The 13,997-nt window shown below is 37.3% G+C and overlaps 1 protein-coding gene across 4 annotated transcripts in view; it reads right to left on the minus strand.

The window, feature by feature from the left end:
• rbm10 (RNA binding motif protein 10) overlaps window positions 1–12,459 on the minus strand; it is a 28,291-nt gene extending 15,832 nt beyond the window's left edge. For 2 of the 4 annotated variants that reach the window (XM_051096328.1, XM_051096327.1), the window contains exons 1-7: window positions 12,362–12,459; window positions 11,767–11,838; window positions 9,988–10,516; window positions 9,633–9,821; window positions 8,471–8,540; window positions 4,903–4,976; window positions 1,611–1,697 (exon numbers count right to left, since the gene is read on the minus strand). In XM_051096328.1, coding sequence (XP_050952285.1) covers window positions 1,611–1,697; window positions 4,903–4,976; window positions 8,471–8,540; window positions 9,633–9,821; window positions 9,988–10,516; window positions 11,767–11,783 — 966 coding nt within the window. In that variant the 5' untranslated portion in view covers window positions 11,784–11,838; window positions 12,362–12,459. Of the gene's footprint in view, window positions 1–1,610; window positions 1,698–4,902; window positions 4,977–8,470; window positions 8,541–9,632; window positions 9,822–9,987; window positions 10,517–10,681; window positions 10,793–11,766; window positions 11,839–12,361 lie in introns of those variants that run through there. The other 2 variants (XM_051096326.1, XM_051096324.1) reach the window with 1 other exon arrangement.
• Window positions 12,460–13,997: the final 1,538 nt, after the last annotated feature.

Consider the following 13,997-nt stretch of genomic DNA (forward strand, 5'->3'; position numbering starts at 1 on the left):
TTTCATTTTTACATAAACTAACTTTTTAAAGGGAACCCCGGGTATTCAGACTTGTATGGCTTAATATAACATAAATAATGTCTCTTACTGACATATGTAGCAGAAAACCCATGAAAGATTTACATGATTTAAAAAATCCACACAATTTTATTCATAGTTCGGACTATTGGGGCGCCATTATTTTGATGACGTGAAATGGTTGCACTCAGTGAGCTACTGCCGCTACCTGTTGTAGCGAACAAAATGCTGTACAATAGATTTTTCCCCACAAGTAAGTGAAATCCACACTGAGAAACTCCTTCAGTGGCTGTGGCGTCATGACAAGTGTCGGCATGTTTACATCCTGCCAGGATGGCATCTAGCGTTTCTTGTCTCTGCCGTTTGTAAGCTCTTTCAGTAGCTGTGGTCTACTAAAAGCCTCAAAGGCATCAGCAACGCTCTACATTGTAAGTAAATCACTCGCATATGTGACTAAATCTTTACTCCGGGCAAGTAAATGATGTCTAATATTAGCCACTGACTAATAAATTCTCAGATTTTACTCACCAGTGGGCGAGCTGGATGCGAAGTAAAAGATTAGCACAGATATATTTTCACTCGCCGAACACTGACTGAACGCTTCAGAGTTTCATTCTCTGTTAAGCGATCTGTGTTATTTTTCAATTAATCTGAATAGACATGCAGCATACCTGTATTTGACATATCGTTAAGTCTAGTGTGAAGGTGCATGACTCGCCGTCACTTTGTCTCAAACACACACAAAGAGAGAGAGAGCGAGAGAGTCTTACAAACCATGCTAAATTGACACGCTACATGTAAACAATATTCCTTGTCGTATTTTCCTGTCAAAATAACAGAGATATTTTGGAATTCTTCAGCGTTTAAGAACTGACGGTTTCTCCGGTAGTAGGCGGAACTAACGCACAAACGACAATCTCATTGCATGGTGCTCACTTATTATTGTCCCTGTTCTGATTTTAGCAAATCAGTTCAAGCAAATGCACACAACCTGATTACTATTCATGAACCCAGCAGCTCATTAATCCTTAGTCCATTTTATATTGTTCTTATTAGCAGAACTTGTATAATAATAATAAAAATAATAATTATTACAATTATTATTATTATCATTATCAGTTTTATTGTTAGTCTTTTGCCATTTTTTTACAGAAACACTGAATGACCAAAAAAGCACCACCACTAGTCCGATGTTCAGTTAAAATGACTGATATGCATTCATAAATGGTTACCAAGATTTTAATTCTAATTACTAAAGTTCATATTATAATGCTTGACTGACTGACTTTCAGATATTTAAAAAGCTGAGCCATTTTACAAAAAAAAAAAAAAGCAAACAGGTAGTGCCAGTAGTTCACCATGTGCAACCATTAATGGTACCCCCCATAGTCCAAAATATGTATAAAATGATGTGGATTTTTTTTTTGTTCAAATAATGTAAAGCTTTCTTGGGTTTTCTGCTACATATTTCAGTAAGAGACATAATTTATGTCATTTTAAGCCATACAAGTCTTAATACCCGGCGTTCCCAGGGCACACTTATTCAACAACTAACTAAACTGAAAAAAAAACAACAACATTAAGAGAGCTACCTTATTGCAGAGCCAGTCTTCATTAGCACGAGGCTTTGGATCACTGTAGTGCATAGATACTCGCTGTCCCAGTATAGTGAGCACTCTCTGAAAGTGAGACACAGAGGAAGAGAGGGGACAAAAGAATAAAAGAGGGTAAATATCATTTTCAGGGTGGAATTGGTACACTTGAGACCTCATCTCACACAAGAGGGGAGGAGAAGACTGGATAAAAGAGAGAGAGGAAGACAGATATCACCATCAGCTTGAGAGGACTCAGAAAGACACGCCGGCCTGTGTGTGAGAGAGTGTGTGCGGACACCCTCTCTGGCCAGAAGCCTCAACCTCCCCCATTCAGGGGAACAAAAACATGTCACGTTCACTCCTGCCCACCCTGAAACCCACATAACGCCACAAATAAAACATCCAGACAGAAGTTTCACAAAAGCAAAATCATATACAGCGATGACAGGACATGTAGAATAAAGACCTGAATGTATTATTGAACCTGAACCAAAAATAAACCTTTCAGGACCACAATGCTTAAAAATAAACACTAACAACTCACTCATTCGAGCTGTACTTTATCCTGGAAATTAAAGGGAAAGTTCACCTAAAATGGGGGGGAAAATTCTGTTTATTTACTCACCCTCAGGCCATCTAAGATGTAGGTGACTTTGTTCTTTTAGCTAGTAAAGATTTTAGCTAAAAGCACTAAAAAAAAAAAAAAAAAAAAAAAAAAAAAAACAGTTCAGAAGAACTGAAGGACTATTTATTGTTCATAATGTTGTAAATAATGTTCAGTTTTATGTAAAGACTGATTGTTTCACTTCATAACACCTCAATATATTGTCATTTTGTATTGCCTGTATATGTTTTCTTGACTTTCAAGGTGACATTAGCCATTGACTTCATCAAAAAGGATCACCGTTTCAGCTAAAACTTCTTCAGCTAAAAGTAACCTACATCTTGGACAGCCTGAGGGTGAGTAAATTACCAGCACATTTGCATTTTGGAGTGAACTATCCCTTTAAGAAAACATTCTTAAAGTAACTGAATACATAAAGAAAACCAAGAACTATCCCATTACCTGATTTCGAGCACTTCAGAGGCCTGATACTATATGTAAAGACAAACAGCATGACCCTGTGCTTGTGTACATAAAACATTTACGCCTAGATTTCAGGTCCTCATACTCATCACAACCAATACAGAAATAATATTTTCTCTGCATTGGTGAATTCAGTATATTGGCTAACAACTCAAAGTTTGCCATTTCAAATCCCATTCAGACTACAGACCACCTATAGTCTATTCACGAACCGTCTTCATCATGCTACACGCAAAAGTGGCAAGCACTGGCTGAAATAGCCAATTCCATATCTGACTGGCTGACCGCTAGACCAAAAAAAAAAAAAAAAAAAAAAAAAAAAAAAAAACAGAAATCATGGTGCGCAGCATGAAAGAAAGTGGGGTTTACAAGGTATTGGGCTGCTACTTCACTTAAAGAGATAGTTCATCTAAAAATGACATCTCATGTTTTTCCAAACCTGTGTAAGTTTCTTTTTGGGAGAACATATCATTGGATTAGCCCAAATCTGCAAGGCCATTAGCAGCAAGAACACTAGATATCCATGTTCATTTCACATTGTTTTATATGTTAAATACTTAGTATTTCTGTGAGGACATCTGGTTGAAGTTTTCTTTCGCTTTCTTCAGAGTTTTCTGCACAATTGTATGGGGAAACAAAGGCATCATCAGCACAAAAACAAAATTATGGTCAAACGAACTCTTCCTTCTCCTCTTTACTGCTCCAGAAAGGAGGTTTACTTCATGTGTTTTGAGGGGAATGACTCTGTAATAAGTGTACCACACTGTAAGTACACTTAAAAATAATAAATACATTTACAAACAAATATGTCTGCCACAGATTATTACTAACTTCTTCCTAGCTTTCATTTAAAAGAGAAGTTCACTTACAGAACAAAAATTTACAGACAATTTACTCACCCTCTAGTCATCCAAGGTGTTCATGTCTTTTTTTTCTTCAGTCGTAAAGAAATTATGTTTCTTGAGGAAAACATTTCAGGATTTTTCTCCATATAGTGGACTTCAATGGTGCCTGTGAGTTCGAACTTCCAAAATGCAGTTTAAATGCAGCTTCAAAGGGCTCCACACGATCAGCTGAGAAAGAAGGGTCTTATCTAGCGAAACAATCATTTTTTTCTAAAAAAACAAAAAACAAATTATATATATAACAACTTATATGCTTTTTAACCTCAAATGCTCCTCTTGCCTAGCTCTGTGATGTGTATGCATACTCTGTGTAATCCGGGTGAATACAGTTAGGGTATGTTGAAAAACTCCCATCTCAGTTTTTCCTCCAACTTTAAAATCATCCTACATCGCTTTTTTGACCTTTGCACTTTCACTTTGTAAACACTGGGTCAGTACTTCTGCTGCAATGAAGGATGATTTTGAAGTTGGAGGAGAAAATGAGATGGGAGTTTTTCGACATACCCTAACTGTATTGAACCGGCGGTGCAAAGATTACGTATGTGCATCGCAGAGCTAGACAAGATTAGCATTTGAGGTTAAGAAAGTATATAAATTGTAACTTTTTTTTAGAAAATAATCAATCATTTCGCTAGATAAGACCCTTCTTCTTTGGCTGCATTTAAACTGCATTTTGGAAGTTCAAAATCGGAGGCACCACAGAAGTCCACTATTTGGAGAAAAATCCTGAAATGTTTTCCTCATTTCCTCATTTCCTTTACGACTGAAAAAAGAAAATCAGGATGACAAGAGAATGGTAAATTATCTGTAAATTTTTGTTCTGAAAGTGAACTTCTCCTTTAAACTGATATTCAGTATACAAGTCAGCTAATCTATGGACTCACTGGTAACAATTTAATAATTTAATTAGCAGATACATTAGCGGAACACCAAATTCGTTTGGAACACGTTTCAAAGCCATGTGGATTCAACTAGAGAGACGCAAAATATAGGGCAGGTCTCACACTAGGATCTCACGGCTGCCAAGAGACACTGCGGCAGTTGACTGAAAGGAGGAGATAATAGCACACACAAACTGAGCTTTCAATGGGAAGGCTGCTAAATTTATACTAAACTTGGGCATTTCCAGAAAATACCCAATGTGTCAAATACCTGTGCTAGACAGACAACAGATAGACCTCATTCTTAAGAGATGGCGAAATCTGTGAAATCATAAGGAATCCAGGCGTAAAGGGTATATTATATCCATACACGTGTGGACTTGTAGTGTGTATGTGTGTGTGCAGTGTGAAGTGACCTGGTTGGTCTCCATCCAGCGGCTGGCCTCCTGCAAGTGATTAAACTCGACGAAGGCGAATCCTCTGCTCTGACCTGGAGACACAGCCGTCGCCGGGCCACAATGACAGAACAACAACAACGCAGTGAGGGGTTAGTGTTTTCATATCGAGAGAGAGGGAGAAAGAAAAAGACAGAGAGATGGTAGAAAGAGCTATAGCTGTATTCTAACCAATCATCACACTGCTGCCGTTAAACTCCAATAACTCATGGATGTTTTTGTCCCTCTGCTATCTACACTTTAACATTAATTGCACAAGACAATTATTAGAAAATATGGGTACACACAAAACTATCAGATGTCTGATGCTTTACCTTAGAAAAAAATAACATAATTATCCAGCATTATACTAACACTTACACAGCTTTTTGTATTCTTGTTTTTAAAACTCTTTGACACTGCCTGATTCACAAAATGTGCATACAAGTCTATTTTATAATGCCTCCTTTCTCATTTTGATTATAGGTTTAAACTTGTCTGAAATTACAACCGTCAGTACAGTACAGGTTGATACCAGTGGGCCTGAAATGCCAAAGGACTGTGTTTAAACAAAGGTCTGTGGCCAAACTGCTCACATTTGATTAAGAAAAAGCTCTTAGGTATAGGCATTACAAGTAGTCTACAGCTAATTAATAAAGAAAGACATTGCATTTAAACCATAGCCGCTTTAATTCAAATTAAATTGACTAGTCTTTAAACTGTGGTCAATAGCTATTCCACATTCCTTAAAAGTCAACAGTTTTCCTTGAACTTTAATCTACTATCAAAATACTTTCATGCCATTGACATAAATGGGGTGGAAAAAATAAAGGAAACACCTGATAATACGTCAGCATCCAGGATTTATACACTGTTTGCCCTCGAACGGCTTCAGTGCTTGGAATGCCGTCATACAAGTCCTCAACCGTTTGGGAAACGTGTGGGAAACAGTACCATTCAAGAAGAGAATCTTGCTCTACTTACAAGGTACAAGGGAGGGGGAAGCGTTTTACAAAACAACCCGCACAGAAGATTTTACGATGACATTCACATCTGGTAATTAGCAACATCATGGAAGGTGTTTGACCTCATCCTGCTGTTTAAGAAGTCATTCTCAGTTGTATCGCTGCAGGCATTTTCACCACAGGATATGGCAACAGTGTTTTCCTCTTAGGAGGCACTGGTTCTTTGTTATGTAACTATTAGAGTAGTTGACTTAGCATGTTAATTTGGTGTAATTCATTAGGGGAAAAAAAATAATGCAATCAAATTCAAGGTATGAGGGCAAAAAGTGCCCCGTATGAGTTTTTGTCATATATATATATATATATATATATATATATATATCATATGCTATATTTAAGCAATATCACATAAGTGCTGTGTTTTTTTTTTTTTTGTTTTTTTTTTTTTCTTGATATGGAATATCTAAATGCCTGCACTTTAAATGCATTTTCTATAAACAATGTTATGGCCACACTGGAGCCTTAAAGGTTTAGGTGTAATGCTATATTTTGTGATGTCTATTCACATCTTTTCTCATTTAACATAATAATAACTTTACAATTATAGCTGCAAACAGCAATTAAGGGGTCAAGGACAACAGAGGTAAGATGAAGAGCTAAAAAGCTTTCTTTAATTACTCAGTAAAGACCAGAGTTCTCCAACCCAGCTCCTGGAGAGCTACCTTCCTGCAGACTTAAGTTCCAACCCTTCTTCAACACACCTGTCTATAATTCAGTAGCCTTGAACACCTTGATTAGGTGGTTCAAGTGAACTCTGTAGAATGGTAGCTCTCTAGGGAGCAAGGTTGGAGACATTTATTAATACAAAATTTAACTACAACTCGAAATAGCCGACACCCAAAAAGGCTGACCGGAAATTAGCTATCGTTTGATTTGGTATGCCGCTCCGAATCTAATGAGATCACTCTTACGATTTTTGGTTAAACTGGTCAGAATTCATAAACAAAACATATCAAATTTTTATATCTTTTGACCAATAGGCGGTGCTGTGCCAAAACTACTCATGTATCCTCAGGTCATGCTTGGTATAACACATACCAATTTTGGTCTGAATCCACTAAAGCATTGCGAAGATACAGCCTCATGTCCATATTTGCAGGAATTTCGTCAAATTCGTTAAAACACTTTACAAAAATGGTTCGGTATACTATAAAGCTTTTAGGATGATATTGAAAAAGTAGATTTTTCACAAAATTCAAAACTATGAAAAATCTTGAACTGTAGAAATTCAAATTTTGGTATGCATTTGACTCGGCATGACCCAAGGAATCAGAGGAAACAGAATTTTGTTTCAGATCTTACAGTTCAAAAGTTATTAGCAGAAACATGAGAACATTTGGCCTATAGGTGGCACTAGAGAGTTTGAGACTCCAAATTTGCTATATTGCGACCGTCCTCTCCTCTATCAGTGTAACAAATTTCAGAACTTTCCCGCAAGCAGTCCTATGGGCTGCAATAGACTCCCAGAGTGGAAGAAGAATAAAACTAACAGATATAATAGGTACCTAAGCACCTTTTGTGCTTGTCCCCTAATTGTCTTTTAGGGTGTAATTTCTCAGCTCAAATTGAAGTGTGATTAAATGGTGGCATATAATGTAGATTGAAATGTTTAATTGCTTGACAGCCCTAATAAACTATGTATTACACTCATCAGACATAATGACTCCCATGCCTTTGTGGATTAGGAACAATATTTAAAAGTATTCTTTAGCATTTTTTGACTTCTTCAAATGTAAATCCATTAGAACACGGACTAAAGTTGAATCCTTAAAGCATCTGCACTCTTAAGACTTATGAACCTACACTGACTCACCGGTGTAGCTATGTAATGTAATTAAAATGACCCGAAAGAAACTAAAAACTTTTTAAATGGTGTTTGCATTATTTTGTCCACCCTTTTAGCTGAGGACACAAAATTCCAAAACCATTTCATACCCATCAAAAAAGCCAGAAATTGCTCATGGTCAGCCACACTTGTCTTCTCAACACAGCTATTGCAAAATACTTACACAATGTAAGGTGCAACATCTTCGCCAGACTTCAGGACAAGAGCAATCAAAGTGAGATGAGGGGGATAACGCTGGCAGGACATGTGAAACAAGCTTGGTACTTGTAGTAGCTGTGTTTGTGCTTGTGTGCCAGTGTACATGTTTCTGTTATTCCCATGCTAGTGGATGTATCGTGAGTGTTGTCTGGTTAAGAATAGTCTGACAAGGGGTATGGTAAGAAAATAGTAACACACAACAGAGAAGAGGAAATAATCAGTGATGGCTTAAACGAAAAGATGTGCAGGGAGTTAAAGAAACATACACCTGAAGGTTTCTAAGCCCCAGTACTAAACAGCATCTGTACTCAACTCAGATACACCAGGAGGAAAGTGAGAAAGAAGAGAGAGGCTGTATTGAAATAACACACTGAACTAGCAGACGCAACAGTGAGTTAAGGCTTGTTATGAAAGGCAGTGGAAGAGAGACTTGGAGGTCAGACTGGGGTACAAAGAAGCCCCCCTGGTAGAGCATGCTTACCTGAAGACTTGTTTCTCATGAGGCGAACTTCTCTGGGCTGGATCCCCTGCTCCTGCAGTCTAGCCCGAATCTAAAGATCAAACACCAACACTTAACTACACCAAACTTCAGGACCTCAAATTTTGTATTTGGGCAAAATGGTTATGCTAATGGCTGAAAAAATTGCTGAAACTTTACTCAGACTATCCAGAATGTATAGTAGTTTGTTTATTCACGAGAACAGATTTGGCAACATTTAGCACTAACTTGCTCACCAATGGATCCTCTGCAGTGAATGGGTGCCGTCAGAATGAGAGTCCAAACAGCTGATAAAAACATCACAATAATTCACACCACTCTAGTCCATCAATTCATTTCTTGTGAAGTGAATGGCTGGATGTTTATAACAAAAAAAAAAAAAAAACACTTTTGGCCAAAATACTAATAATAAGTCCATAATAACGCTTCCACCCTTTTTTCCTTTCACATCAAAATGCACTTACAAAATTTTTCACAACTGTTTTGTAAATAGAGTTTGATCTGTGAATATTTCTCTCCTTATTCAGCGGAGGCGACTTTTTTTCACCAGAGAAAGCAAAATTATGGAGAGGGCACGTCTTTTAGCAATGGTTTGAAGTTAAAACATTTAAATAAAATTATTTTATACTTATACAAATGCAGCTTTTTACTTTACAAGATGTTTATTGATGGACTGGAGTGGTGTGGATTACTTGTGAATTATTGTGTTTTTATTGGCTATTTGGACTCTCATTCTGACGGCACCCATTCACTGCAGAGGATCCACTGGTGAGCAAGTGATGCAATGCTACATTTCTACAAATCTGCTCCAATGAAGAAACAAACTCATCTACATCTTGGACAACCTGAAGGTGATTATATTTTCAGCTTTTTTTTTTTTTTTTGGCTGAACTATTCCTTTAAATTCAGAAATTTGTAGCATGCTATGTTATGTATAATACAAAAAAAGTCAACCTATCTCAAAGTTTATAAAATACTATGTACAATGTAAGTCTATAGTACAAACAAACAACAACTGTTACAGATTTCGATTGGAAAGTAAGTGCAGTTCTATTTTTGTTTCATTTTCTGTTGTTACTGTATGCCACAAATGTTTACTGAAATGGTTACTGTACTCATAACAAGAAATAAAACTAACACAAACCTCATTAACAGTTGCATTTGGTGGGAGCATTCTCAGCATGACAATGTTGCTGGGCTTTTGGACATGCTCTGTATCAGACCTGTAGTCCTGGTCACGGGGTTCTGGCTCCTCCTGGCTCATTTCTAGAGCATGGTGGAAGCTTCCATCTCTTACTTTGTCCCTAGCTGGTTGGGCTTGGTCAGGAAACCCCTAAATCAGGAATACAATCATCCCAGATATAAATTACTCTTCTCAAGTTCCTAATTTCAAAGACAAATAAACAATATAAGGCAAGTAAAGGAAATTAAAATTTAACGATTGTAAGCTCATGATTCACAGAAAACAAAAACAGTTCTGGAGAGATAAATGTACTCACTTGTTTGTGTGCAGAATGTCTGATATGTTTGTCTTCCTCAGCTCCCCACTCCGCACTGTATTCGCCCTGAGAGTTGTGCCGTCCTCTAACTCTGCCCCAGGTGCTGTCCTCATTTTCTTCACCTTCATCTGGGGTTTGTTCTTCCAGATACACCTTCTGTCCTGATCTAAATGTCTGCATATCTCTCCTGTGTGCCTCAGTCTCTGGTTCAAACTCATAATCTTTATCATCTTGCTGGAATCTTGAGTGGATATTCTCATTTGAGGGACACTGGAGGAGGCTTTTTCCAAGTTGGTTGTTTTCGGATGCACGGGTTCCCTTTTGCCTGAATCCAGGTCGGTTATTCGAGAAATTACCTGAGGCAAAGTCTCTCATAGCTTCAAAACTGCTATCAGGCTCGTGCTGCCTTGCATTTGTTAAGCTGCTATTCAGTCTATTTTCTTGCCCATAGCCACGATAGTCCATGTCCCTGTAGTCGTGATCATCAGACTCTTTCCCATAGCGACCCAAGCGGTCACCACGACCGCCCCTATGACAGCGTAAAAGAGAAAGATATAGGCCATCTGTAGGTTAAAGGAATAGTTCACCAAGTTCACTCAAAAGGTACTCATTCTTAGGCCATCAAGGATATAGATGAGTTTGTTTCTTCATGGGAACAGATTTGGAGAAATTTAGCATTGCATCACTTGCTCACCAATGGATCTTCTGCAGTAAATGGGTGCCGTCAGAATGAGTCCAAATAGCTGATAAACACATCAAAATAATCCACAAGTAATCCATACCACTCCAGTCCATTAATTAACATCTTGTGAAGAAAAAAAAAGAAAAACTGCATTTGTAAGAAACAAATCCATCATTATGACACTTTCAGGTTCAAACCCTTCAGTGAAAAAGACATCTCATCTGAATCAAGAGAGAAATATGCACAGATCAAGCACCATTTACAAGTGAAAACAGTCCAAAACATGTATGTTGATGTCATATGTATTGATGTCAGAGGACAAGATGTGATTGACTTTTTCACTTGATGAAGTGTTATTATGGATTTTGGACTCTATTTCGGCCAGAATTAAAGATATTAAATTAAAACATCTTATCGTTTTTGTTTAGTAAAAACATGCAGGTTTTTACTTCACAAGATGTTAATTGATAGACTGGAGTTGTGACGATTACTTGTGGATTACTGTGATGTTTTTATCAGCTGTTTGGACTCTCATTCTGACGGCACCCATTCACTGCAGTGGATCCATTGGTGAGCCAGTGATGTAATGTTATATTCCTCCAAATCTGTGCTACATCTTGAATGGTCTGAAGGGGAATGCATTTGCAGCATATTTTCATTTTTGGGTGAACTATTCATTTAAATTTGCTTGTTCTGCTGGTTCATCAACAACCTTTTCAGCAGTGTGTGGTTGCATTTTATATTAAACTACTTTAATCAACAACTGTTTACTTCTAGTTATTATATACACAGCTTTATGACCTCTGAAAAACAACATGGAGCACCTGTGTTTCCCTGTATTTGTAAATCCTTCTATTATAGAAGTACTATTTAAGAAAACTCTAAGGGTGAACAAATGTGATTAGCTGCAGTAGCTTAAATATATACCTCCCTACATGTTTTTTCTTAAAATGCTTTAATTTAAAAGAGTTAATGTGCTATTTGTCATTTACCAATTTGAGTTTAACAGCATGAGGTTATGTAATAAGGTCAAAATATGTATGCATGAATCTTTCCAGTGGATACATGCAAATTCATACGATGGACTCTTGACCTACCTTCTCTCATAATCCATGCTCAGTCCAAGTCGACAGAAACGCCCACTTTTTCTCTGCCTGCTTCATTTACAACTGTTGGCAAAATGTGTATTGATCAACCTTCACATTCATAAAGACAAACAGATGTTGACTTCTGCTAATTTTTAAGCACGATCAGGACGTGTGAACTGTATGCAATGCGATCGATTGGTCCGAGCCAAAAACTCGTTTGCATATCATTTCTTAAACCCTTTACGCCATTTGGAAAAAAACTAAAAAAAAAAAAAAGGGTGTAATGTTCGCTGTCAGATATAGTTACTGCAGGGTTGTTCAGTCCTGCAGATGCTAAACTGAGCCTGACACTAATCTATAGAAAAATACATACACAACAACCGTCATTGAAAGTTCTACCTCTGTGTGTCCCAATATATAGCATTCGGAGAGCGTAGGTTTATTAAAGCTGCGCTTATGACAGCTTAGGATCAGCCCAGAGGGCACGAGCTCCAACCCAACGCGCGCAACACTCCACAAAGCACCGTGACAAACGTCCAGATAAGCTGAACTTTAACAAATAGGTATCTTGATCGCATAATAATGTCAACATGCAGCCACTTACCTCTGTTACACCAGCAGCGTCACAGCCGCTGAAACTGATACAGTGTATATGTATGACGCCCCACAGCACAGCTCAGTGTAAGATGGCCTCAGTCCGGGAGGCGGGGACTGAACTCTCCAGCTGATTGGCTTAAAACACGCTGGTATGCAAACGCATAGAAATGTGTATTAGGGTAACCATTTCTAGTAGCAAACGTGGTAGCATGTTCTTCATTGCAGACAAATTATGCAAGAGTTATTTTCGTTAAATTGCATATAATAAAATACAAATACCAAGACTGTCATTGCAAGGGTTTGACAAAGTAATGCGAACACCTGGGAAATAGGCAGTATTTCTTTATTAAAATGCTTTGCCACTATTCGCCTTTAATACAGCTTCCAACCTTCTTAGAATAGATACATACATCTTGTGAATAGTCTCCATTTGAATGTCGTGCCAGATGTTTAAGCCCACAGTGGTTTAATAATATTCAAATCAGATGATTTGTCTGGCTAGGGCAGATGTTGAAAATCATCTCCATACTCCATCTGTTTTTCAGGTTGTTCATTGGTGGCTGTGATTAAAGTTTTAGCAGCTGCAGCTCTTTCACAGATGTTGGCTTTGTCAAGTTCTCTGTGGTCAGTTTTTTGTGGAAACAGGGTCTTCAAGGTGAATATTGAGGTTTTCTCTTCCTTTGCAGCAGTACTTCTGTGTGGTTTAGACACAATCCTTCTTAGTGTTTGACAGTTCCTATTATTCACTTTCGGTTTTCGCCCACTATTCTTCTTCACAGTGCTTTATTTATAACCATAAAGACTTGTTCTTAAAACACACACAAAAAAATTGGGCTGCTAAATCTCCTAAAAAAAAATCTCCTGCTAAATGGGGTACCATGACTTGCTCTTTATGGAAATCTGACAAGTCACTCAATACACCCAGCAACTGCTGCAACACAACTCAACTTATACTACACTGATTTATAAACTAGAGAATACAGACAATGAGAAGATAAATAAAAGATAATCACAACATTTGTTTTTGTTTTTTTCCAGCTCCTGATAGATAGATAGATAGATAGATAGATAGATAGATAGATAGATACATAGATACATAGATACATAGATAGGCGTATCCCATCATGTTCTGGAAACAAATCATGAGATGTTTGCTGAGATCTTGTGAGATGTCACAGAAGTCTTTCCACTGTAAGTTAAATATTAATTAGTTATTACATATAAATTGGTAGTAAAGCGTAAAGTGTGCATTTTATTGGCCCAGACTGCAGAGATGTTTAACACATTTTTATCACATAGTTAGACACACCATAATTAAATTGTTATACATAGGGACTACTGAAAATAAATGTATACGTCTAAAGTGCAAACAACACTGTTGTAAGCATGTCCCATTAAATGGTCAAAAGTTTACATACACCTTGCAGAATCTGCAACTTGTTAATTATTCTTCCGAAAATAAGAGGGATCATATACAAGATGCATGTTATTTTTTATTTAGTACTGACTTGAATAAGATATTTCACATATATTTCATAAAGGATGTTTACATATATTCCACAAGAGAAAATAATAGTTAAAATTTATAAAAATTACCCCGTTTAAAAGTTTACATCCCCTTGATTCTTAATACTGTGTTGTTA

Source organism: Labeo rohita, chromosome 23, assembly GCF_022985175.1.
Source record: "Labeo rohita strain BAU-BD-2019 chromosome 23, IGBB_LRoh.1.0, whole genome shotgun sequence".
In the NCBI taxonomy this organism is placed as follows: domain Eukaryota; kingdom Metazoa; phylum Chordata; class Actinopteri; order Cypriniformes; family Cyprinidae; genus Labeo; species Labeo rohita.